The following is a 24,248-nucleotide window of genomic DNA, read 5'->3' as shown; positions in this document are numbered from 1 at the left end:
AAAAGCATGCAATATGTCACTGACTTGTTTTCATTGTGTTTTTTATGTTTGCAATAAGTCACTGACTTGTTTTCAACTTATGATAAGTATGCAATTAGTTACCGACTTGTTTTCAACGTGTTCTTGATATGTATGCAGTGTCACTAACTTGTTTCCAGTGTGTTTGTAATATGTATGCAATAAGTTACTGGCTTGTTTTCAACATGTTTGTGCTTTGCAGTAAGTTGCCAACACGTGTTTATGACAAGCTGTGCTCAAGTGTGACCGCACCCACCTACTGTACAGGCACCAAGTTTCAGTGGAAGAGGGCATCTTGGGAAACTGCAGCTACAGTCTCTGGTCTACTGTTGCTTCTAATTTTATTTCTTATATATCCTTCTCTTTAATGTCTCATTATTATTCAGTGTTTTCAAGTCTCACAACCCGCGCAGAAGTGGAAATTGTCTCCTTGTGGTCTTTATGTGACTCCCACAGACGCGGCAAAGATACCAATCACCTTCATTTCTTAATGTCAAACTTTTCTAGATGCCTTTACGATGCAAGATGCACAGATGTTTACCTGGAGTCAAATCGTTTACTGTTTACTATCCACTGTATGTTCAAACATCGCCCCACACGACGTACAAAAATTAAATTGAAAAAAAAAAAATAATTACTACGAATTGGAATGCCGACAGATAAAAAGGAAGTTCATATCATTAAAATTCTGATGATGAATATAAGTGATGAAACTACTAAATAAATAATAATAATAATAATAATAACAACAACAAAAACAACAACTGTAAACTGAATAGCTAAGGTAAATCAAATTTCTGAAGGAGTTAAGTGGACATTAATTCTGAGAAAAATTTCAATAACAACTAAAAACGGTGGTGATTAAATAATATATTGAAAGTTTAACTGGAAAAATCCACAAGCGCTCCAATATTTGTTTAAAGGCGTATCAGAGAGAGAGAGAGAGAGAGAGAGAGAGAGAGAGAGAGAGAGAGAGAGAGAGAGAGAGAGAGAGAGAGAGAGTAGAATTTTGGACAGAGGTTCAATTTCAAAGCCTGTAGAGAGGAACGTGCATTTACCTTAAAACCTTGGCCACTTGCTCTCTAAACATATATTTTTGTTAATGAGAAGGCCGACGGCATGGCAAGTCGATGTCCTTATCGAGCCAGCTCGTCATGGAAAAAATAAAAGAAAAGCAAAGGCCTGAGGAATTACTCTGTTTTGTTCTTAAGTATCACAGGAAAAGTGAATTTATCAGCACAACTCACAAACAGACTGGTTCATATTTCTCAATGAAGAATAGAAAGAAAAAAAAATGTTAAAGTCTCAAATAAAACCTATTTATACTTCATATAAAAAAAGGCTTTAAAAAATCCTTAAAAAGTCCTATCATATCTAAATCAATAGCATTACCTTGCAGGGAGAGAAAGATGCTAATTTTGACCAAATAATAAGATTTGATCGCTAAAGGTCAATTTCTCCCACAATTATTATTATTATTATTATTATTATTATTATTATTATTACTGTTGTTATTATTATTATTATTATTATTATTATTATTATTATTATTATTATTATTATCCGGGAGGAGACCTTCTGTGAGGGCTGTTGCATTAAAAATTATTGCTGTTTCCACGGCATTCAATTTATACAGTCTTCTCTATTCTTCTTATGATTTTTTTTTCCTTAGCCTGTAGCTGGTATATGAGGTTTCCCAGGGACAGACAAAGATTTCTGTTTTCTTAGGTTTATTTTCTCTGACGTTTCAAACGCTCTCTGGCGTTTATCTTCTGAGAGTGAATGAATGGCATGCAGGTTACAAGGGTATATATAGCAAGCAGGGGTATACAGTTGTCAAGTCGGTTATTCGGCAGTGTTTTGGGTGTTCCTAATATACCAGCTACAGGGTGAGGAAAAAAAAAATAATAAGAATAGAGAAGACTGAATAAATTGAATGCCGTGGAAACAGCATTATTATTATTATTATTATTATTATTATTATTATTATTATTATTATTATTATTATTATTATTATTATTATTCAGAAGATGAACCCTATTCATGTTGAACAAGCCCACAAAAGGAGCCACTGGCTTGAAATTCAAGCTTCCAAAGAATATTATGGTGTTCATTTGAAAGAAGTAACAGAAGATAATATGAAATACAGAAAGAAGAGACCAGTTACTGGAAAAAAAAGATAAATTAATAATTTATTTATTTATTAATTTTTTTCTTTTCCAGTAACTACAAAAATGTAGGTAAATAATTAAAATACAAGGGGAATTGTTTTAGGGTAGTAATGCATCGCATACATGCCGATACAGATCTCCAGTCTTTTGTAGCAAATCGATCTTCCTACAACAAATAGGGAACCAGTATGTGATTATTCCTGAATTAAACGGAAAAGTGTAGCGCAGTAAGTTCGTTCAAAGAGAAGAATAGAATATAGAATTTGGGACCTATGAGGTCATTCAGCGCTGAAAGGGAAATTGACAGTAAGGTTTGAAAGTTTTAACAGCAGGAAAACCTTACATACAGTTGCACTATGAAACATTTGTTAAAGAGGATGGAAAGTCAGATTGAAGGACGAAAGTAAGAACGGAGGGACAACAAAAGGAACGAAAGAAGTTGCAGCTAGGGGCCGAAGGGACGCTGCAAAGATCCCTAAGTAATGCCTAAAGTACACCACATGAGGTGCAGTGATGGGACCACCCCCTTTGGGATAGGTTCCTTCAAACACTGGATTAACTGACTGAGACTGTCTTGCTTCTTAATATCAGAGGGTTCTCTCAGTACATCTGGGACTTGACCACTCAGTTAAAGAATCTCTCCATAAAATCGAAGCTTATTCTTGCCAACAATACCTTTGCTCAGCTATCTACAAAAAGTTCCAGCGGTCCTTTATTCCTCACACCGTTTGACTGTGGAACACTTTCCCTGAGGATGTTGTGCAACTGGAACTTCAACACAACACTGCCTTAAAACAAGTCTCCTTGCTTTTTATAATTTACTTAATTTTTTATCTAATTTATTAATTTGTTAGTTTGTTTTGCCTTTTCCTAATAACGGATCTCTTTCTGTTTTTCATATTATCTTCCGTGATCTTTTTCTAATGAATGCCATATTCTTTGGAAGCTTGGGTTTCAAGTCAGTGGGCTTGTTCCATATAAATAGGGTTCATCTTTGAATATAATAATAATAATATAATAATAATAATAATCTAATAATAATAATAATAATAATAATGAGTTGAGATTAATACTGAAAGTTTTAGCAGAATTTGATGAAAACATAAACACACATGACAGACTTTGGAGAGGAATTGATTCAGAGTAGACTACACGAAGCTCTGGAGAGTATTCAACTTGTAAGGTGAGTGGCCCAGTGTATGTAATGTGGTCGACACTTGCTGGAGTGTATGCAGCTGGAAAGGTAGGGTGACACTTGCCAGAGTGTATGCAACTTGAAAGATGAGTGGTCCAATGTGTTTGTAGTGTGGTCGACGCTTGCTTGTGTTTATGTTAACTAGAAAGGTGAGTGACCCAGTGTACATAACACTTGCTGGTGTATCTGCAACTTAGAAGGTGTGTGGCCCGTTGTAAATAGTGTGGTTGACACTTGCTGGTGTCTTTGCAACTTGAAAGGTGAGTGGACCAGTATGGGGTGTGATCAACACTTGCTGGAGTGTATGCAACTTGAAAGTGAGTGGCCCAGTGTACAGTGTGATAGAAACTTGCTCATGTTCATACAACTTGAAAGGCAAGTGGCACAGTGTATGTAGTGTGGTCAACAAGGTGAGTTGCCCAGTGTATGTACTGCTGTCGACACTTGCTGGTGCGCATGCAACTTGAAAGGTGGGTGGCTCAGTGTATGGGATGTGACTGACACCTGTTGATGATCATTCTTTATAAGCTGTGGCTATTACTTGGGGAGTTTTCAGTAAGAGACGTGCACCATTTATTGACCAGCTATCAAAGGACAAATCTCGTATCAGAAAACTGACTTGACATTAGCTACGAAAGTGCAGAGTCACTCGAGCCACAGCCAATGGATTCAACAGCAGACGTGAGGGAACGAACTACACGTAATCACATAAACTACAAAAAGGATACAAAAACACCAAAAATTTTCTTTTCCTTTTCTTCGAAATATATTACTGATACAGTACAGGAATTGAGACCATAATTCACTTTCTCAGAAGTATAAATTATGAATAAATAAGGAAACCTTAACTAACATGGTTTATCCTTAGCTAACGTCAAGTATAACCCCCACAGCTTCTACAGGTATTGCTCGTAACCATTGTACTACTCTCAGTGCCTAGAAGTTTTCAAAAGACAATGGCAAATAAATTGAGATCACTCTACTTCAAATGCTCATAAGTTTTCCAAAGACAATGGCAAATAAACTTAAATCTATTTAAATCACCGTACTTTAAACACCTGAAAGTTTTCAAAATGGGAATGGAAAATAACTTAAAATCACTCTACTTTAAATACCTCAAAGTTTCCAAACGACAGTGGCAAATAACTAAAATAACTATACTTAAAATACCTTAAAAGTTTTCAAATGGGCAATGTTAAATAAACTGAAATCACTGTATTTTAAATAAATAAGATTTCAAATGGGCATTGTACTTTTAACACCTACATGTTTTCAAAAATGGAAATGGAAAATAACTTTAAATAACTGTACTTAAAATACCTTAAAAGTTTTCAAATGGGCAATGTCAATAAACTGAATTCACTGTACTTTAAATACTTGAAAGTTTTCAAATAGGCAATGTAAATAAACTGAAATCATTATACTTTAAATATCTAAAAGCTTTCAAATGGGCAATGTTAAATAAATTGAAATTACTGTACTTTAAATAAATAAAAGTTTTCAAATGGCCAAATTACTGTACTTTAATAAAAGTTTTCAAATGGGCAATGTTAAATAAACTGAAATCACTGTACCTTAAATACCTACAAGTTTTAACAGCGAACTGTTAAAAAACTTAAATTAAAGAAATTATTTTTCCACATAATTCTTCTTTACTTTTTCCTATAACCTATCTCAAATATAAATGTCATTTCTTGAAGTTTTCGAGCAACAATGTTTCTCATTCTCGATGACAAATCGTTGTCAAGGATTATTTTTCGTTTATTGAGAAATGCCCTTCCTTCTCTCTCTCTCTCTCTCTCTCTCTCTCTCTCTCTCTCTCTCTCTCTCTCTCTCTCTCTCTCTCTCTCTCTCCAGACTTCCTTCACACAAAATTCTCATATGACCTGATAAGTGCTGTTCATGTTCATTCTATCTACCAACTTTTATATTCAAAGAGAATAAAAATCCATGAGAAAAACAACTAATTAAATAATGGAGAGAGAGAGAGAGAGAGAGAGAGAGAGAGAGAGAGAGAGAGAGAGAGAGAGAGAGAGAGAGAGAGAGAGAGAGCTATCATTTCCTACAACTTTCTTTACAGAAATCTTATGAGATAAATGACCTCGTGGCTTCTTCTTAAGAGAGAGAGAGAGAGAGAGAGAGAGAGAGAGAGAGAGAGAGAGAGAGAGAGAGAGAGAGAGAGAGCTATCATTTCCTACAACTTTCTTTACAGAAAGCATGAGATAAATGACCTTTTCTTCTTAGAGAGAGAGAGAGAGAGAGAGAGAGAGAGAGAGAGAGAGAGAGAGAGAGAGAGAGAGAGAGAGAGAGAGAGAGAGAGAGAGAGAGATACCATTTACTTCTTCACACAAATGCTTAAGACAAGGAACTTGAGAGAGGATTCGTTAAAAACACCACATAAAAAAATTGACAAAAGGACACAAATAGACAAAAATTGTACATTACAACCACAAGCACATAATTCACAGGAATGTCCTTCTATATAAAATAAAATTATATTGATAAATTATTACAAATTATATTCATTAGAAAATTGTAAAAAAATTCTTTTAATATCACAAGCACATAACTACAGATTACGCCTTACTCATGTCTTTTGAAGCTGAAAAAATTACAAAACCAAAATAAAAATAATTAATAACAAAGGCTAAAGTATTATTTGACCTAAGGGTTCAAATCCATTTTTTTTAATTATCACAGCCTTTTAATAAAAACACAAAAACTCATTTCTCGAGATTCTACAATATCACCTTTGTATCAAGACAAGACATTTATCTATAATATTTTTGTGGGGTTAGCAAAGTGACCGACTGGCCTCTTAAGTAAAGCAATAAAAAATTTCATTAATAATAAAAAAAATCATGAATGAATTACAAACACAAATCAGGTTTTGATATCACACCTCATCAATCAGATCCATAGTGCATAGGTCCTAAGCAGTTTTCACCACTAGACAAAAAATGACAAATTTCCTAAGTAATTTGCAATTTTTCCGAGGTTTACAAATCGTGGCCTTTCATGTATGGAGTCCGCATGCGCAGTAGGAAGACTCCCTTTATGTATTGAGTCGGCATGCGCAGTAGGAAGATTCCCTTTCATGTACGGAGTCTGCATGCGCAGTGGGAGAACTCCCTATCGTGTAAGGAGTCCGCATGTGCATTAGGAAGACTTCCTTTCATTTATGGAGTCTTCATGCGCAGTAGATGACTTCCCTTTATGTAATGAGACCGCATGCGCAATAGGAAGATTCCCATTCATGTATGGAGTCTGCATGCGCAGTGGGAGGACTCCCTATCGTGTATGGAGTCCGTATGCGCATTAGGAAGACTCCCTATCGTGTATGGAGTCTGCATGCGCAGTAGGAAGACTCACTTTCGAGTATGGAGTCCGCATGCGAAGTTGGAGGCCTTACTTTCGTGTATGAAGTCCACATGCGAGGTCGTAGGAAGACTCCCTTTCACGTATGGAGTCCGCATGCGCAGTAGGAAGACTCCCTTTCTAGTATGGAGTCTGCATGCACAGTTGGAAGACTCCCTATCGTGTATGGAGTCTGCAAGCGCAGTCGTAGGAAGTCTCTCATTCGTGTATAGAGTCCGCATGCGTAGTAGGAAGACTTCCCTTCATGTATGACGTCTGTATGCGCAGTCGTAGGAAGTCTCCCATTCGTGTATAGAGTCCGCATGCGTAGTAGGAAGACTCCCCTTTCATGTATGGAGTCTGTATGCGCAGTCGTAGGAAGTCTCCCATTCGTGTATAGAGTCCGCATGCGCAGTAGGAAGACTCCAAATATGAAAGGTGGAGGGTTGTATCCCCGTAGGGAACAAATGTCGTTTCCAAATCGTTTTACAAAACTAAGACACACTTGTAATGTATTAGCTCCAATTTAAGGAGCTAAAGATATCCTCGGGATCTATTTGGGAACTAAAACTCACACAAACACCAAGAAGGGGGTGGAGGACGTATATATATATATATATATATATATATATATATATATATATATATATATATATATATATATATATATATATATATATATATAAATCCTGTTCGCAATACCATTCAAAAATTCAGTTTTTCTGACATCAATCCTTGAGTGGGGTATAACTAAAATGACCTATTCCACGGGTCAGTCTGACATTAATTCTAGGCCTGTAACACGAGAGTGGGTATTTCGCTAAAATGACGTAGTCAACGGGTCAGGGCACTCCAAACATTACCTTACTAATATCACATTTTTTTCAACAATAGGAAAATCTGAAAAAAGTGGTCTTTACTTTACAATGAAGTTTCTCTAAGACTTTAAAACAATTTTAAGTGACTGCTAAAAAAAATTTTCTTTATTGGGAATCAATCCACAGTTCCTTTTTAATAGGTTACCTAGTGTATGTAAGAAAAATTTCTCACTGTTGCAATTAATTTCATAATTCTTATTCTAGGTTACCTACTGTATTTAAGAAACATTTTTAAGAAACATTTTTCACTGATGAAAATGATTTCATGGGCCCTTATGCATAGGTTACCTTGTGCATATAAGGAAATGCGTTTTCAATGCACTTAATTTTTCCCTTCGTGAAGTCTACATTGAAATTTGCATGAGGAACAAGTTATAAAATAAGTAAAATCAGAGATAAATAAAATACATTCCAAAGTGGGGAGAGAGAGAGAGAGAGAGAGAGAGAGAGAGAGAGAGAGAGAGAGAGAGAGAGAGAGAGAGAGATCATTTCCTAAAATTGGGCAGTCCCCGAGTACAAGCTGTAATGAGCCGAGTGCCTACGCCTGATGTGTTTGGCCAAGTCATAGCGATAATTTACACGGTACGGACAATACGGACAGCCGTAAGGCCGCTCCCCCGTGTGCACGAGCAAGTGCCTCTTGAGATCGGACTTTTGATTGGCTCTGTAGGGGCACCTCTGGCAGGAATAGGGTCGGTGGAAGCGAGGTTGAGGAGGAAAGAGAGGCGGTTCAGACGGGCCCTCCTCAGCCGCCGCTACGGGCAGCAGATGCGCTAGGTACTGCAAAGGAAGAAGAAAAGGGAGAGCGGCTTTACTACCAGGACACAATCAAGGTTTAAGGTTCAGTTTTGGCACAAAACCCACAACAACAACAAAAAACAGCATCAGTCAGCATCATCTTACAGAGGCGTCATCTGGGAATTACTTTTTTGGTATTGTTACGAACTATTTATCTCTCTCTTTCCTAAACTTCGGGGCTTCATTGTTTCGTAACTTTTTTTGGGTCGCAAACAAAATTCCAGGGTCTGTCTTTTCTTATCTCTTTCCTAAGCTTCAAGGTTTCCTGTTTCGTACTTTTTTGAGTCACGAACTAAATTCCAGGGTCTCTCTCTCTCTCTCTCTCTCTCCTAAACTTCAGGGCTTCCTGTCGCACCTTTTTGAGTCACAAACCAAAACCAGGTTTCGGGATTTTAGAGAAAACTGACACTACAGGAAAGGTGACTTTTCCTTCTTAACTTTCACCACTATCAAAAGGAGGAGTTAGACCAGGGACCTCTTGAATCACTCTTGAGGGAGAAAGAGAGAGGAACATACAAACACAGAAGGGACTTTTAGAACAGGAGCCTCTTGAAACACTCATGGGGAGGAACAAACCCACACACAGAAGGAACTGACTACAACTGACGACCCACTTATCTACAGCAGAAACACCTTACCAGGACAACTCGACATCGACGACAAAACGGCTGCTCAAAAAAACACGAGAGATCCCAAACAACTATGAACTAACTACCTACTACAGAGCGCCCCCGCTCTCACTCGACAACTGCACGTGAGGGAACAGCGGGCTTGGGATACACAAGTCTGAGTTATCGCTCGCGTCGCTAGGGGGAGGAAGGGCATTCCTCTTGGCACTCAGACACAACTTCCCACCCTCTAAGGCACTACTCGGCCCGCCTTCACGCCCTTCCATCACGACGGCGGGGGGGACCCCTTCGTTGTTCTGCGACAGGGCGGAGCCATTGTCCCTGTTGGAGAGGCCGTGGGACGTCGTAGGCTCCACCTTGTGGACTGTACGGATATGTCTGTTCAAGTGGGACTTCTGGGAGAAGGCGACGGGGCAGTGATGACAGGAGTAGGGCCTCTCCCCAGTGTGCGTCCTGACGTGGAGAACCAGGCCGTCCCTCCGTCGGAACCTCCTGCAGCAGAAGGGGCACAGGTAGGGCATCATGACGTCGTCCTGCTGTGACAGATGCTGCTGCTGTTGGTCCTGAAGGGGAAGGGCGCCTCCTCCAATGGACAAGCCCAAGGGATGGTTTGGGATGGTCCCTCCCCCTCCCCCTCCTCCTCCTCCTCCTCCTCCTCCACCCACAGCCGGCGCCCCAGAGACATTGATGCTACTACAGGAGGAGGTGGAGTTCCCGCCGGCGCCACCGCAGACGATGCCAGCCAGAGCAGATCGCTGCAACAGAGAACATCGGCTTCAGAAGGAGAGGAGGCGTGTTGCATGTTGCAGCAGTTGAAGAAGAGGATTTCAATGGACATGATTCGTTTTTTGTACCCGTCATGCTTTCTCTAATCTTTAAGGTACCTTGTCAACTGCTACTGCTGCTACTATTACTATTACTACTGCTACTACTACTACTACGACCCCACACACAGAGAGAGAGAGAGAGAGAGAGAGAGAGAGAGAGAGAGAGAGAGAGAGAGAAACGGTAGTCTCTCTACAGAAACATTAAGACAATATTTTAGTTTCTTGCGAGAGAGGGATAGAGATAGATGGTAGTTTCTTTACAGAAATATTTAGAGAAAAATAATCTCGTAGTTTCTTTGGAGAGAGAGAGAGAGAGAGAGAGAGAGAGAGAGAGAGAGAGAGAGAGAGAGAGAGAGAGAGACGGTGGTTTCTTTAGAGAAACATTAAGTGATAAATAACTTCGTAGCTTCCTGAGAGAGAGAGAGAGAGAGAGAGAGAGAGAGAGAGAGAGAGAGAGAGAGAGAGAGAGAGAAATATGCAACAAGCCCTCTGCAAGAGACCATATCGTTTCCCAGAAAAACAGCACAATACACGGAGAAATATTCATTCCCTACTATCTACATCAAACTCTACCTCTGACTGTACCCACGGAGTAGACGAATTTCCTATATCAAGAATACAATGAAGATCCTGTCTACAAGATATCTACAACACAAGTTAGAAACAGAGAGGAACAGGGATTTACGCTGATAGGCACATACGTCATTAACGGCCCAATGCAAAATGTATAACATTTTCCCAGATACTTCAACCTATTACGGAAAATTTTCCCAATAGTTCAAGCGGATATACAATGAATTACTACCTTCAAAACAATTCTCTTTCCATGCCAATCATTTTAGCTTTCATTTTTATCTATTTATTTACTAATTTGTTAATTCATACTTAATTTTCTGATAATTGATCTCTCATATTTCTGTATTTCCGATTACCTTCTGTTACTTCTTTCTAATGAACACTGTAATACTCTCTTTGGAGGCTGGAAATTTTCAAGTCAGTGGCCCCTGTGGTGGGCTTGTTCCATATGAATATGGGTATATCTTCTGAATAATAATAATAATAATAATAATAATAATAATAATAATAATAATAATAATAATAATAATAATAATAATAATAATAATAATAATAATAATAATAATAATAATAATATTCCTTGGAAGCTTGAATTTCAAGTTAGTGGCCCCTGTGGTGGGCTGGTTCCATACGAATAAGGTTCATCTTCTGAATAATAATAATAATAATAATAATAATAATAATAATAATAATAATAATAATAATAATAATAATAATAATTTTCCTTGGAAGCTTGAATTTCAAGTTAGGGGTCCCTGTGGTGGCCTTGTTCCATAAGAATAAGGTTCACTTCTGAATAATAATAATAATAATAATAATAATAATAATAATAATAATAATAATAATAATAATAATAATAATATTTTTTGGAAGCTTGAATTTCAAGTTAGGGGACCCTGTGGTGGGCTGGTTCCATACGAATAAGGTTCATCTTCTGAATAATAATAATAATAATAATAATAATAATAATAATAATAATAATAATAATAATAATAATAATAATAATAATAATAATCCTTGGAAGCTTGAATTTTAAGTTAGGTGCCCCTGTGGTGGGCTTGTTCCATACGAATAAGGTTCATCTTTTGAATAATAATAATAATAATAATAATAATAATAATAATAATAATAATAATAATATTCATTGGAAGCTTGAATTTCAAGTTAGGGGACCCTGTGGTGGGCTTGTTCCATACGAATAAGGTTCATCTTTTGAATAATAATAATAATAATAATAATAATAATAATAATAATAATAATAATAATAATAATAATAATAATAATAATAATAATAATAATAATAATAATAATAATAATAATAATACATCACAAAAGACTATACTACCTTCTGACAACTTACAGAGGCACAAAATACGAGAAAAAAGGAAAAGTATAGTCTACGCTACCCGTAAGTCATCTAAGAGGAAGAATGTTGCACACAGCGAGATACCCATTACACAACTACATCGAAACTACTTTTTTTTTTTAGTTCTCAATTCTACAAGCTACTTTTGCCCTAGGAAAGACGAAAGGTAAGCCCTGGACACACAAGGAAAGGGAGATAAATAAATTGGTTTTCTTAACTAAATCAAGGAAAAAATGAGATATATATATATATATATATATATATATATATATATATATATATATATATATATATATATATATATATATATATTTTTTTTTTTTTTTTTTTTTTGTCAATATTTTGTATATATAATGTGGGACGAATTTTTACAAATTTATATATTTATACATTCATATATTTTATTTTAGTTATATATTGTGGGACGAATTTTCAATTCATATATATTTACATATCTAATTTTATTTAATCTATATACTTTGGGAAGGCTTGTTACCAATTTATATATTTATATATTTTGTTAATTAGCATATTTTGGGAAGGCTTTGCACTAATTTATAAATAATCATATATTTCATATCATTTACATATTTTGGGACGGTTTTTAACTAACATATTTATATATTTATAATTTTATTTAATTTATATATATTTTGGGACTACTATTTACGAATTTCAATCATGAATATTTTTTGTATTTTGACTGCCACAGAGTCGTCAATCTTCGAAATGATATTATCAATTATTACCTAAGGCGGTTCCTGTTTTAAATATCTTATTTTAGTCCGCCTTCCTGATATTTAATTACTCTGATGAACTGAATTACCGGCATAGCACAGCTGCTATACGTTAGGGGGGTGGGGGAGAGAGAGTGGCCAAAGGCCATGTTTTTTCAAAGCTTCCCCCCCACAGAAAAATATTTTAAATGTCCTCTAAAGGCATTTTTTCAAAGCATCCCCCACGGGGAAAATATTTAAAATCTCCTCTAAAAGCCCCCTTTTTTTAAGGCTTCCCTCTGGGGGAAAATATTTAAAATGTCCTCTACCGGCCTTTTTTTTTATAGCTTCGCCCCCAAGGGAAAATGTTTAACGTGTCCTCTACAGGCCTTTGTTTTTTTAAAGCATCCCCATGGGGAAAATACTTAAAATGTTCTCTAAAAGCATTTTTTTTATAAATTTCAAAGCTTCCCCTCCCACGGGTAAATATTTAAAATGTCCTCTAAAGGCCTTTTTTTCCAAGGCTCCCACAACCCAGGGAAAATATTTGAAATGTCTTGTAAATGTTTTTTTTTTTATTATTTAAAATGTCCTCTAAAAGCTTTTTTATTTCAAAACTTCTTCCCCCGGGGAATATTTAAAAATGTCCTCTAGTTTTTATTTAAAATTTCCTCTAAAAAACTTTTTTAAACAACTCCTCTTAAAGCCTTTTTTTCAAAATATTTAAAATCACTTCTTAAGGGCCTTTTTTTTTTCAAGGCTTCCCCCATGGAGAAAATATTAAAAATGTTCTCTAAAGGGTTTTTTTTTTTAAGCTCCCACCAACAGGAAAATATTTGACATGTCCTCTACAGGCCTTTTTTCAACTACCCCCAACCTTCCACCCAAGGAAAATATCTAGAATCATCCTCTAGAGACCCCCTTTCTTTAACCCCCCCCCCCTCCCCGGAAATATTTCAAATGCCTTCTAAAAACTTCCCGAAGGGAAAATACTTAAAATGTCCTCTAAAGGCCATTTCTTTCCTAGTACAGAATTTTTACTTTCCCGTACTGCAAAGACCAGTAATTCTACGTGTCATTTTCTTAATTATCATCTTCAGTATTCTGTTAATTACGAGTGCATTTAATTACCAATATATAAACCACTTTCCCCTCTTGATAAAGTTCTAAAATTTCAATGTGACAATTATACATTTAATAAGTTCATTTTTCACACTAGATTCTCCTCAGTATCTCACCTAAACATTTTAAGCGTGAAAGGTAATTATTAGATTACCTCCAAATCTAGACAGTTATTACCTCACTTAAATAAGTGTGAAAAGCAAGCATTAGATAGCCTACATATCTCGATTGTGATAAAGTTCTATTCCTGTAGAGCAACTAAGTACTGTATATGTTCAGTATTCAACTGCTGAATAACATTCCATTTTCGTGTAAACTATGTGCTTTTTGTATTTTTATTTGAGGACCTATACGTTAAAGTTGCTTTCTAAGTATTATATATGGTTAATTATTATATACGGTTCTTTCTGATAATTTGATTTAGCTTTTTTTATTAAGTAATCGTTTTTTTTTGGAGTACATCGTTATACTTTGTTGTAGTGACTGGGAATACAGTTTTATATATATATATATATATATATATATATATATATATATATATATATATATATATATATATATATATATATATATATATAATGTAGAATCTACTGGTCACTTTTTACCAGATACATATGTAATTGTAACAGCCACAATGGCCTCTTAACTTCTCGATTTCTTCTTGCTTTTTTGGATACGCTTGTCACTACAAAGCCTTAAGATCAAGTGCAAGAAATTGAAGTGGTTGTGACGTCCGGTAGCGGGAAGCGAACCCGTGTAACCATAATCACAAGGAGAATAACCATAATCACAAGGAGGTCATGTTGCCGACCTGACCACGATAACACTTCAGTTTCTTGCACTTGGATCTTAAGGCTTCGTAGCGACAAGTGTATCTAAAAAAGCGCGAAGAATTCGAGAACTTAAGAGGGCATTGTGGCTACTACAATTACATACATACATATATATAAATATATATATATATATATTTATATATGTAAATATATATATACATACATATATATATATATATATTTACAAGTGTGTATTATTATATATATAGACAGAGAGAGAGAGAGAGAGAGAGAGAGAAGAGAGAGAGAGAGAGAGAGAGAGAGAGAGAGAGAGAGAGAGAGAGAGAGAGAGAGAAAGCACAAACTCACTCCAAACCAATCATCATAATAATTATAACAATAATAATAATAATAATAATAATAATAATAATAATAATAATAATAAGACTGTTTCTGATGATGATACAAAAACACCAGTTTTAGAAAAAGAAAAAACCTCTTTATTTACACTTGCAAAAAATTACAATCTATTGTACATAAATAACATGATGACACGCCCCTTTTTCCTCTCAATTACCAACAATTCCATCCACTGGATGGAAGACGGCGATCAAATCTCTATGTCAACTTGTAACTACTCTGCATATTCAATTAATCTATATATATATATATATATATATATATATATATATATATATATATATATATATATATGTATGTATGTGTATATATAGGTATAATATTTATAATTCTCTCTCTCTTTAAAATATCATTTTCAATTTGTGAACATTACCAACCAAGCCAATACCATGACCATGTTTTTGGGTTTTGAAAAAAAATTGTAAGTTTTAGAGGAAGATCTATGAAAAAAGTGTATACTGATGGCAAAAAAAAAAAAAACATTCAAGTGTCAAAATAATAAAAAACAAAACTTGTTTCCCCGCCCCCCCTTCTGGATATGATTTTAAAAAAATTACCAGTCTTTGACAAAAGCGTACAATCCTAAAACATATCAAGTTTCAGAGGAAAGTCTATGTAGAGGAAAGTCTATGACGAAAGTGACATAAAAAAAAACACACACACACACACTTCTAAGTCTTACATTTGAAAAAGAGCCTGGTTTTTCAACATTCTGGATGTGATAACGAAAGTGGCAAAAAAGCCACACACTTCTAGGTGTTATATTAAAAAAAAGCTGTTTTCCACATTTTGGATGTGGTTTAAAAAAAATTGTCAGTCTGTGAAAAAAGTGTATATTCATAATATGTAACATTTTCAGAGGAAAGGTCTATGACCAAAGTGTACATTCATAGAAAAAAAACTATTGACGAAAGTGTACATTTAAAGAAAAAAACTATTGACGAAAGTGTACATTCATAGAAAAAAAAAAAACTATTGACGAAAGCGTACATTCATAGAAAAAAAAAACTATTGACGAAAGTGTACATTTATAGAAAAAAACTATTGACGAAGGTGTATATATATAAAAAATCTATTGACGAAAGTGTACATATATAAAAAAAACTATTGACGAAAGTGTACATTCATAAAAAAAAAACTCTGTCCATAACAAAAATGTACATTAATATATGTATCGGTTTCAAGAGGAAATTGTAGGAACGAAAACTTGCCTATACTCTTCCCAATCTGGGTGAGTTTTAAAAAAAAATATATCATGATAATAAACCGTATATCCATTACATAATTGTGACCTCCGTTTATAAATATAAGCCAATTTAAATTCTTTGTGTTTCCATGTTTTAAATATCTAAATTATATACTCTGGATAAAACACGCAAATTCTAACAGTAATTTGGGGGTTTGGAGACAAAACGTATTTCACGTTTTGTGAAAAAAGAAGACATTTTCTGGGCTATATTCTTTTTAAAGGCCGGAGGAAGCTTGGAAAAGGGGGAGGGGGAGGGAGCTAGGCAAAATTCGAGATAAAGAAGATTTATAAATATAGATAAAAGCAAGCATTAGGATCACTCATTTCCCATATGTGGTTTCTCGTCAATCGTTAAAAGCTGAAAATCAACACAGTTGAAAAATCATTCCTTTTGTCTTTAAATCAAAACAAAGTGGTTTTGATTTCTCTTTGACTTACTGATGTTTTCAGTAACAAAGTATAACATGACACTGTTTTCCTTTTCTTTATAAGAAAACTTTGACATTTCTCGGGGAAAATAAATAATTTTTCTTTATTCATAACTATTTTTGAAGAGGACACACTAGCTTCGATTTTAAAGAAAAATATATATTACTTTTATATATATATATATATATATATATATATATATATATATATATATATATATATATATATATATATATATATATATATATATGTTTGCGTGTGTGTAACTGAAACTAAAATAATTAATTTTTCTGCTTCTGAAAACAAAATATCAAGAAAATCTGGGGTCAGAAATAAGTCATCATAACTCTCATTCCAGTTTCTGAACGCAAATCACTTATCACTTTTCAAAACTTGCGAGTCAAAATCATTCAAATTCAAACCAAATTTTGGTTTGCAATGTGTTCTATCATTTTCACAACTAAACAGAGATAATGAGAAAAATCTTGTAGTTGAGAGAGAGAGAGAGAGAGAGAGAGAGAGAGAGAGAGAGAGAGAGAGAGAGAGAGAGAGAGAGAGAGAGAGAGAGGAGAATACTAGTTTCTCTGCATGAATTTTAAGAGATGATCCTGTAGTGTCTTGAGAGAGAGAGAGAGAGAGAGAAATCTGATGCCTGAATGAGAAGCGCAACTCAGATTGAGAGAGAGAGAGAGAGTCATCAGATGCTTGAATAGAAGAAATGAGAGAGAGAGAGAGAGAGAGAGAGAGAGAGAGAGAGAGAGAGAGAGAGAGAGAGAGAGAATCTGATGCCTGAATGAAAGAAACGACTTAGAGAGAGCGAGAGTCATCAGATGCTTGAATAGAAGAAATGACGAGAGAGAGAGAGAGAGAGAGAGAGAGAGAGAGAGAGAGAGAGAGAGAGAGAGAGAGAGAGAGTTACTTCACGCTTGCATAAAAGAAGCGATCTAAAGGGAGAGATGAATTTTACTGCAGGATATACCCGAATTTAAAACATTAACTGAAAATCACAAAATAACTTTGAAATAATAGAGCATTAGACCTCCACCAACGACATCAAAACCGACTCTGTCACACCAAACAGTTTCACAAAACAAGAATAAAACACATGTGGGGAAGAAACTCCGACCTAAACTGAGAGGGAAAAAAAACTCTGACGATGAAAGGGGAATTTTTCCGGCAGTGCCAGACGGCGCCGCCTTCGTCGGGAGTGCCAGGGTATACAGGAAGGCACTGACTGAGATCCCGAAGAAGGAAGGAATGTTCCACTGAAGAGCACCTCTTCCCTTCGACGGGCGCATCACCGCAATCTGGCGTCGCAGGAACTGTGGTCTTCATCGACTTCCTCTTCTCTCCGGAGGGCGAAGGACCTCAATCTGGCGTCGCACTGACTGCGGTCATCATCGACTTCATCTTTCCCTCCGACGGGCGCATGACCGTAATCTGGCGTCGCACTGACTACGGTCAAGGACTTCCTATTCCCTTCGACGGGTGAATGGCCGCAATCTGACGTCGCACTGATTGCGGTCATGGACTTCCTTCCCATTCGACGGGCGACAGACCGCAATCTGGCGTCGCAATGACTGCGGTCAAGGACTTCCTCTTGCCCTTCTTCTTCAGACATCCCACCGCCTCTCCGCACTCTGGTCCTTGTGCCTGTTTCGGGTGTGGCGGTCCAGATCGGACTTCTGAAGGGCGGCGTAGGAGCAGTAGGCGCACTTGTAGGGGCGCTCGCCCGTGTGGCTCCGGATGTGCCTGACGAGGCTGCCCTTCGAGGTCATCTTCTGTTCGCAGTAGGGGCAGTGGAAGGGCCTCTTGAAGTGTTCCACGATCTCCAGGCCGCGGGTGATGTAGCCATGGAGCCTCGCTGACGACGGCGCTGACGAAGACGTCGACGAAGACGAGGAAGCGCCTGTAGCGACGCCGCCGCCGACGCTACTGACGGCGACGCCGACGGGGGCGTTATTCGAATCGACGATTCGGGATTGAGCAGAGGAGGAGGAGGAGGAGGAAGAGGCCGCAGAAGAAGAGGAAGATGATGCCAGCAGGATAGCTTCGGAAGCGGAAGAGGACCTGGCGGCGGACACGAATAATTGGTGGTGATGCCCTTGGTTGGGTCTTGGGACGCTGACGACGGGGTCCGTCGCCGAAGGGAATAAGTTCTGCCACACGTGCTGAGGAGGAACAGGAGCAGGAACAGGAACAGGAACAGGAGGAACAGGAGGAGGAGAACAGGTAGTAGTGGTGGTGGTGGTTCCGCCCCCGCCCCCGCCCCCCGTCAAGCGACTCTCGGCGAGGTCGTGCAGCTGGAAGGGAAAAAAAACAAAAGATGGTGTCACAGGGTCGCTTTTTTCAAGTACTCGGTGCAAAACTAAAGTAAAAGGAAAAGAAAAATAAATATAAGATGGAAAAATAAAAGTAAACATAAACAAATGAAGGTAGATGAAGTTTTTAGGTTTCCGGTTCATGAGCACTTCTTAATATTAACAGGTCATCTCAGGCGTCAGTGACCTTTCTACCTGTGACCCCACAAATTTTCTTTGGTATCACATCAGCAACGCGTGAGCCAGATTCAGATTCCAAATGGTACTGAGTGACAGCACAAATTGCTTCTCGGTTCTCGCTAATTTGCTTTTTTTTTTTTTTTTTTTTTTTTTATCTCATCAATAACACAAGAGACAGATTCCAACTGGACTGACAACAAGAATTGCCGAATCGGTTCTCATTATCGACTGCATGACTTGATTTTTTGTTAAATTATGAACAAAGAACCCTATTTTGGACAATCTTTCTTCCCCACGACAACAATTTTCACAATTTGGGATGTGGAGGCAATGCAGGCGAGGATCTCGAGTTGTAGGACCTCGAAAGGGCATTAAACACTGCTAAAGGAGTGGCAGAAGAAGGAGAGGAGGCTGAGGGCGCTGCCGTAGAAAAGAAACCCCATTTTGGACATTCTTTATTCCCAAGCCAATAATTTTCACAATTGGGGATAAGGTGGCAACACGGACGAGAAGCTGAGCTGCAGGACCTCGAAATGGCATTAGACACTGCTGCTGTTGCTGCAGAAGTGGCAGAGGAAGAGGAAGAAGAAGAGACAGAGGGCACCGCCGTAAAAGGAGTAAGGGACGAATGGACAATCTTTCTCACGTCAACAATTTTCACAATTTGGGATGGTGAGGCAACGCAGGCGAGGATCTCGAGTTGTAGGACCTCGAAAGGGCATTAGACACTGCTGTAGGAGTGGCAGGGGAAGGAGAGGAGACCGAGGGCGCCGCCGTAAAAGGAAGAGAAAGGGATGAAAACATCACAGGATGCGGAGGACCCGACTGATGCCAATGTTGTTGTTGATGCTGCTGAGGAGGCAAATGCCTCGACCTCAAGTGCCTGTCGAGGTCACTCTTTTGGAGGGCAGCGTAAGGGCAGGTGGGGCAGGGGTAGGGCCTCTCGCCCGTGTGCATCCGTAGGTGTCTGACAAGGGAGTCTTTCCTCCGCGTGCGGTGGGAGCACAGCCGGCAACTGTATGGTTTGTTGTCGTCGGGGGCGTCGGACGCCGCCGAGGGGGGGATCTCTGATACTTCAAGGAGGTCGGCTGCGTTCAGGAGTGCCATGGGGCCGTGCCTACTAAAGCCAGCGACGCCCAAGGGCGGCGGCGCCCCCCCAGAGCCGCCGTAACCACCACCGTCACCACTTTTCTGTGGAGGAGACCAGGAGGAGCTGCGATCAGACTTTCGGCTCTTCAAAGAGGGAGGGGAGGGGAGGGGAGGGGAGGGAGGGGGAAATGAAGGATGGAGAGGGAGAGTAAGGGGGAGATAGAGGGAGGGGAAGAAGGCTACAAGGCAACATGCATATCTACTCCAATAAAGGCTTTTGAGATTTACGAGTTTCAGACGACTCAAAAATAGTTTCTAAATACAAGAAAAAATGTGGAAAAAAAGGTCAATTTCAAGGTCGTTTCTTCCTCACAAATTAAGGTCCCAAGGTTACCTCCCCCTTTAATTGACCACTGCGTGCGAGACAAACCCCACACCTACTCCAATAAAAGTGAATACCACTTCAGTACATTCAACTGGCCATGAAACGAATGAAAAGATTTATACAGCAGAAAGGGTTATACAAACACCTCGTCACAGACATCCCTAAAAACAACAAACAAAGGGCTCTCTCTCTCTCTCTCTCTCTCTCTCTCTCTCTCTCTCTCTCTCTCGATCGATCGATCGATCGCCTTTATTATCGCAGGACCTCAGACTAATCGTTATTAGGTGGACTCCCAAAGGACGTGGAGGAATCTGTAATGATTGCAGCAAGGCTCCCGCCTACACCGCTGCCGTGCCCTCCGTCGACGCCTCCTGCTGCTACCCCTACTGCTGCTGCATTCAAAAGCGGCTGCGACAGATGCCAAGCAGGTCCCACGACAGACGACGCGGAGAAGGGCAGCCCTGGGAGGCCAGGGACGGTGCCGATACCTGCCCACGGTTGCTGTTGCTGCTGCTGTAGGGCGTCCTTGTGCCGACGTCTGATGTGCTTGTCGACGTCCGACTTCTGTATCGCCCTGTAGGGGCAGTAGGAGCACTTGAAGGGCCTCTCCCCCGTGTGTGTGCGGATGTGCCGGGCCAAGCTGTCCCGCGTGGTGGCGCGGTAAGGGCACAGGGGACAGCAGTGAGGGCGGTCCGATGAGAGGGCCGTCGGACCCAGCCCGCCGGAGGAGGACGAGGAGAAGAGGGAAGAAGAACCACCCGCTCTGTGTGAAGAGGCCGAAGAAGGCGCTGACGAGGGTGTGCAGTTAATGGACGACGAGGAGGCAGCAGCAGCAGCAGCAGCAGCAGCCGCCGCCGCCGCCGCCACGTGCCTGGCGGAGGAGGAGGAGGAGGAGGAAGGAGCTGTGATGTTGGAGGTGGAGGAGGACGAGCAAGAGGAGGAGGAAAGGGCAGAAGAGGCAGCAGCTGACGACCCTGCTGCGGCAATCCGCGCGGCTGCAAGACTCTCGGAGAGAGACTCCCACGCCCTCCGCGCCAGGTCAGGAGGGCATTGCAACTGCAAAGAGGAAACAGAAAAAAACCCGTCGTGAGTTTTGCTAGGGCTCGAACTGGGAAAATTCTCGCCCCCTCCGAAAGATCATGGAAGAAGAAGAAGAAGAAAAGAAGAAGACTACTTTTTGGGGGGTTAGTCAGAAGAGACAGAGAGAGAGAGAGAGGGGCAATTACAGGTCTCAGTAAACATCATTTACAGGTAAGGACAACATCCTATAACTCCTACAGACTTTTTTTGGATTACAGTCACCAGCACGAACTGTAGTTTCCCCATTTCATTAAAATCTAGACAGGCTTTTTCCCTTATAGTCACCAGCACAATCTGTTGTTCCCCAATTCATTAAAATCTAGACAGGCTTTTTTTTTTACTTAGTCACCAACATAATAAACTGTAGTCCCCCATTCCTTTAAAATCTAGAGACTTTTTGGGCTGTCAGTCACCAGCACAAACTGTAGTTCCCCATTTCATCAAAATCTAGACATATTTTTTGGATTACAGTAACCAGCATAAACTGTAGTTCCCCATTTCATTAATATCTAGACAGACTTTTTGGATGACAGTCATCAACATAAACTGTAGTTCCCCATTTCTTTAAAATCTAGACTGACTTTTTGGCTTACGGCTCCCAGCATAAACTGCAGTTCCCCATTTCTTTAATATCTAGACAGACTTTTTGGATTACAGTCACCAGCACAAACTGCAGTTCCCCACTTCATTAATATCTAGACAGACTTTTTGGATTACAGTCACCAACATTAAGTGTAGTTCCCAATTTCTTTAACATCTAGACTGGCTTTCTGGATTATAGTCCCCAACATAAACTGTAGTTCCCAATTTCTTTAAAATCTAGAGATGTACAGATGCCTGGCATTCATACACTCACCCAGTGGTTAAAACGACTGAATGAAATCTGATTAAAATTCATAAAAACCTTCCGAAGGTATCACAGATAATCACCGGTTTATGCAGGGTCACATATGAATTCTCAGCTGGACGTTTACTTTGGAATGGAAATTAAAAATTCCAGTAAAGTAAAAACGACTATATTTACTAATGTGGCAGCAATGAAAACATATATGCTTACGTACTTATCAAGGAGGCAAATACCTCAATGTACCTTTATTTTTGCGATGAAACGATTAATAACAAAAACACAGAACCCACTTGGCCTTTTAAATTTCGATTTTCAAAGATGTCCTTCCTCCTTATTGGCTATTCTTCGTTCCTTGTGTTTATTCCCCTTTACCTATCATTCTCTCTCTTTATTTCAACACTTCCAGCTCCCTTTCATTTATTTATCACTCCTTTCTCTTCGGCGTCCATCTCTCGAGGAACCCTAAGAGAGAGAGAGAGAGAGAGAGAGAGAGAGAGAGAGAGAGAGAGAGAGAGAATCGGCCCTCTCTATGTTTATTTTCCTTTATCTATCATTCTGTTTATTTCAGGACCTCAATTTCCCTTTCCTTTCCTCCTCACTCCTTTCCCATTCACGTCCGTCACTCGAGGATCCACCCGCCCACCCCACCCCAAAGAGAGAGAGAGAGAGAGAGAGAGAGAGAGAGAGAGAGAGAGAGAGAGAGAGAGAGAGAGAGAGAGAGAGAGCCGGCCCTCTCCTCCCCAGCTCAGCATCAGGGAGGCAACCCACCACCGCCGCCACCGCTAGCCAGCCCGTCAAAAGCGTGCTTACTGCGCATGTGTTTGCGCAGGTCAGTGGCCTGGATGGCTGCGAACGGGCAGCTGGGACATCGGTGAGGGCGGTGCCCCGTGTGGGTATGCATGTGGCGGACGAGTTTGTCCTTGGCGACCGCCCTGTAGGGGCAGACGGGGCAAGCGTGTCGGCGTTCCCCTCGATGGTAGCGGAGGTGGCGCTCGAGGCTGGAGGCCGAGCTCAGAATTCGGCAGCAGAGCGGACAGACGTTGGTGGTGGTGGTGCCTTGGGGGTGGCCGCCGGCCGGGTACGGAAGCTGTGACCAGGGAGAGAAAAGAGAAAAACCGCCATCAGGAGAGTGCTTCCCCATCTCGGGACATTGACAGAAGAAGGACCAACCCAAAGTTCCCCTATCACAGATTCAAAATGATTCCGAGTTTGTCTTCAAAGGATGAAGTTATCAAAATTATTTCCAATTTGCCTTCAAAGGATAAAATGTAGCATTTTCCCTCCGTCAGGAGAGTGCTTCCCCATCTCGGAACATTGACAGAGGGACAACCCCGCCCCCCACCGCCCGCCCCCCCCCAAAAAAAAATACAGTTCCCCATCTCACACTGATCTACAATCAAAACCATTTTCAATTTGTTCTCAAAGGATAAAATGTATTTTCCCTCACACTGACCAAATTATCTCCAATTTACCTTCAAAGGATAAAATTATTTAAAATTATCGTGTCCAACGTTTTTTCAAAGGATATATAATCAAAATTATTTCAAATGTCTCTTTAAAGGATAAAATAATTATTATTATCATTTCCAATGTGTCCTCAAAGGATAAATTTATTAATATTTCCAAAGTGTCTTCAACAGATAAAATTATTAATATTATCATTTCCAACGTGTCTTCAAAGGATAATATGAATATTATTATCATTTCCAATGAGTCTTCAAAGGATAAAATTATTAGTGTTATCATTTCCAATGTGTCTTCAAATGACAAAATTACTAAAATCATTTCCAGTGTGTCTTCAAAGGATAAAATCATTAAAATT

The 24,248-nt window shown here is 39.1% G+C and overlaps 1 protein-coding gene across 16 annotated transcripts in view; it reads right to left on the bottom strand.

Annotated features, from left to right (window-relative positions):
- LOC136832100 (longitudinals lacking protein, isoforms H/M/V-like) overlaps positions 1-24,248 on the bottom strand; it is a 141,257-nt gene that overhangs the window by 39,571 nt on the left and 77,438 nt on the right. Inside the window, exon 5 of one of the 16 annotated variants that reach the window (XM_067092779.1) lies at positions 7,412-8,399. The exons of 10 other annotated variants lie outside the window; for them this stretch is intronic. In XM_067092779.1, coding sequence (XP_066948880.1) covers positions 8,112-8,399 — 288 coding nt within the window. In that variant the 3' untranslated portion in view covers positions 7,412-8,111. 5 more of the 16 variants (XM_067092756.1, XM_067092754.1, XM_067092758.1 and 2 more) reach the window with 5 other exon arrangements.

This window comes from Macrobrachium rosenbergii, chromosome 49, assembly GCF_040412425.1.
Source record: "Macrobrachium rosenbergii isolate ZJJX-2024 chromosome 49, ASM4041242v1, whole genome shotgun sequence".
Lineage (NCBI taxonomy): Eukaryota > Metazoa > Arthropoda > Malacostraca > Decapoda > Palaemonidae > Macrobrachium > Macrobrachium rosenbergii.
Note: the sequence above shows the minus strand (reverse complement) of the source record. Positions and strands in the feature narration are given on the sequence as shown.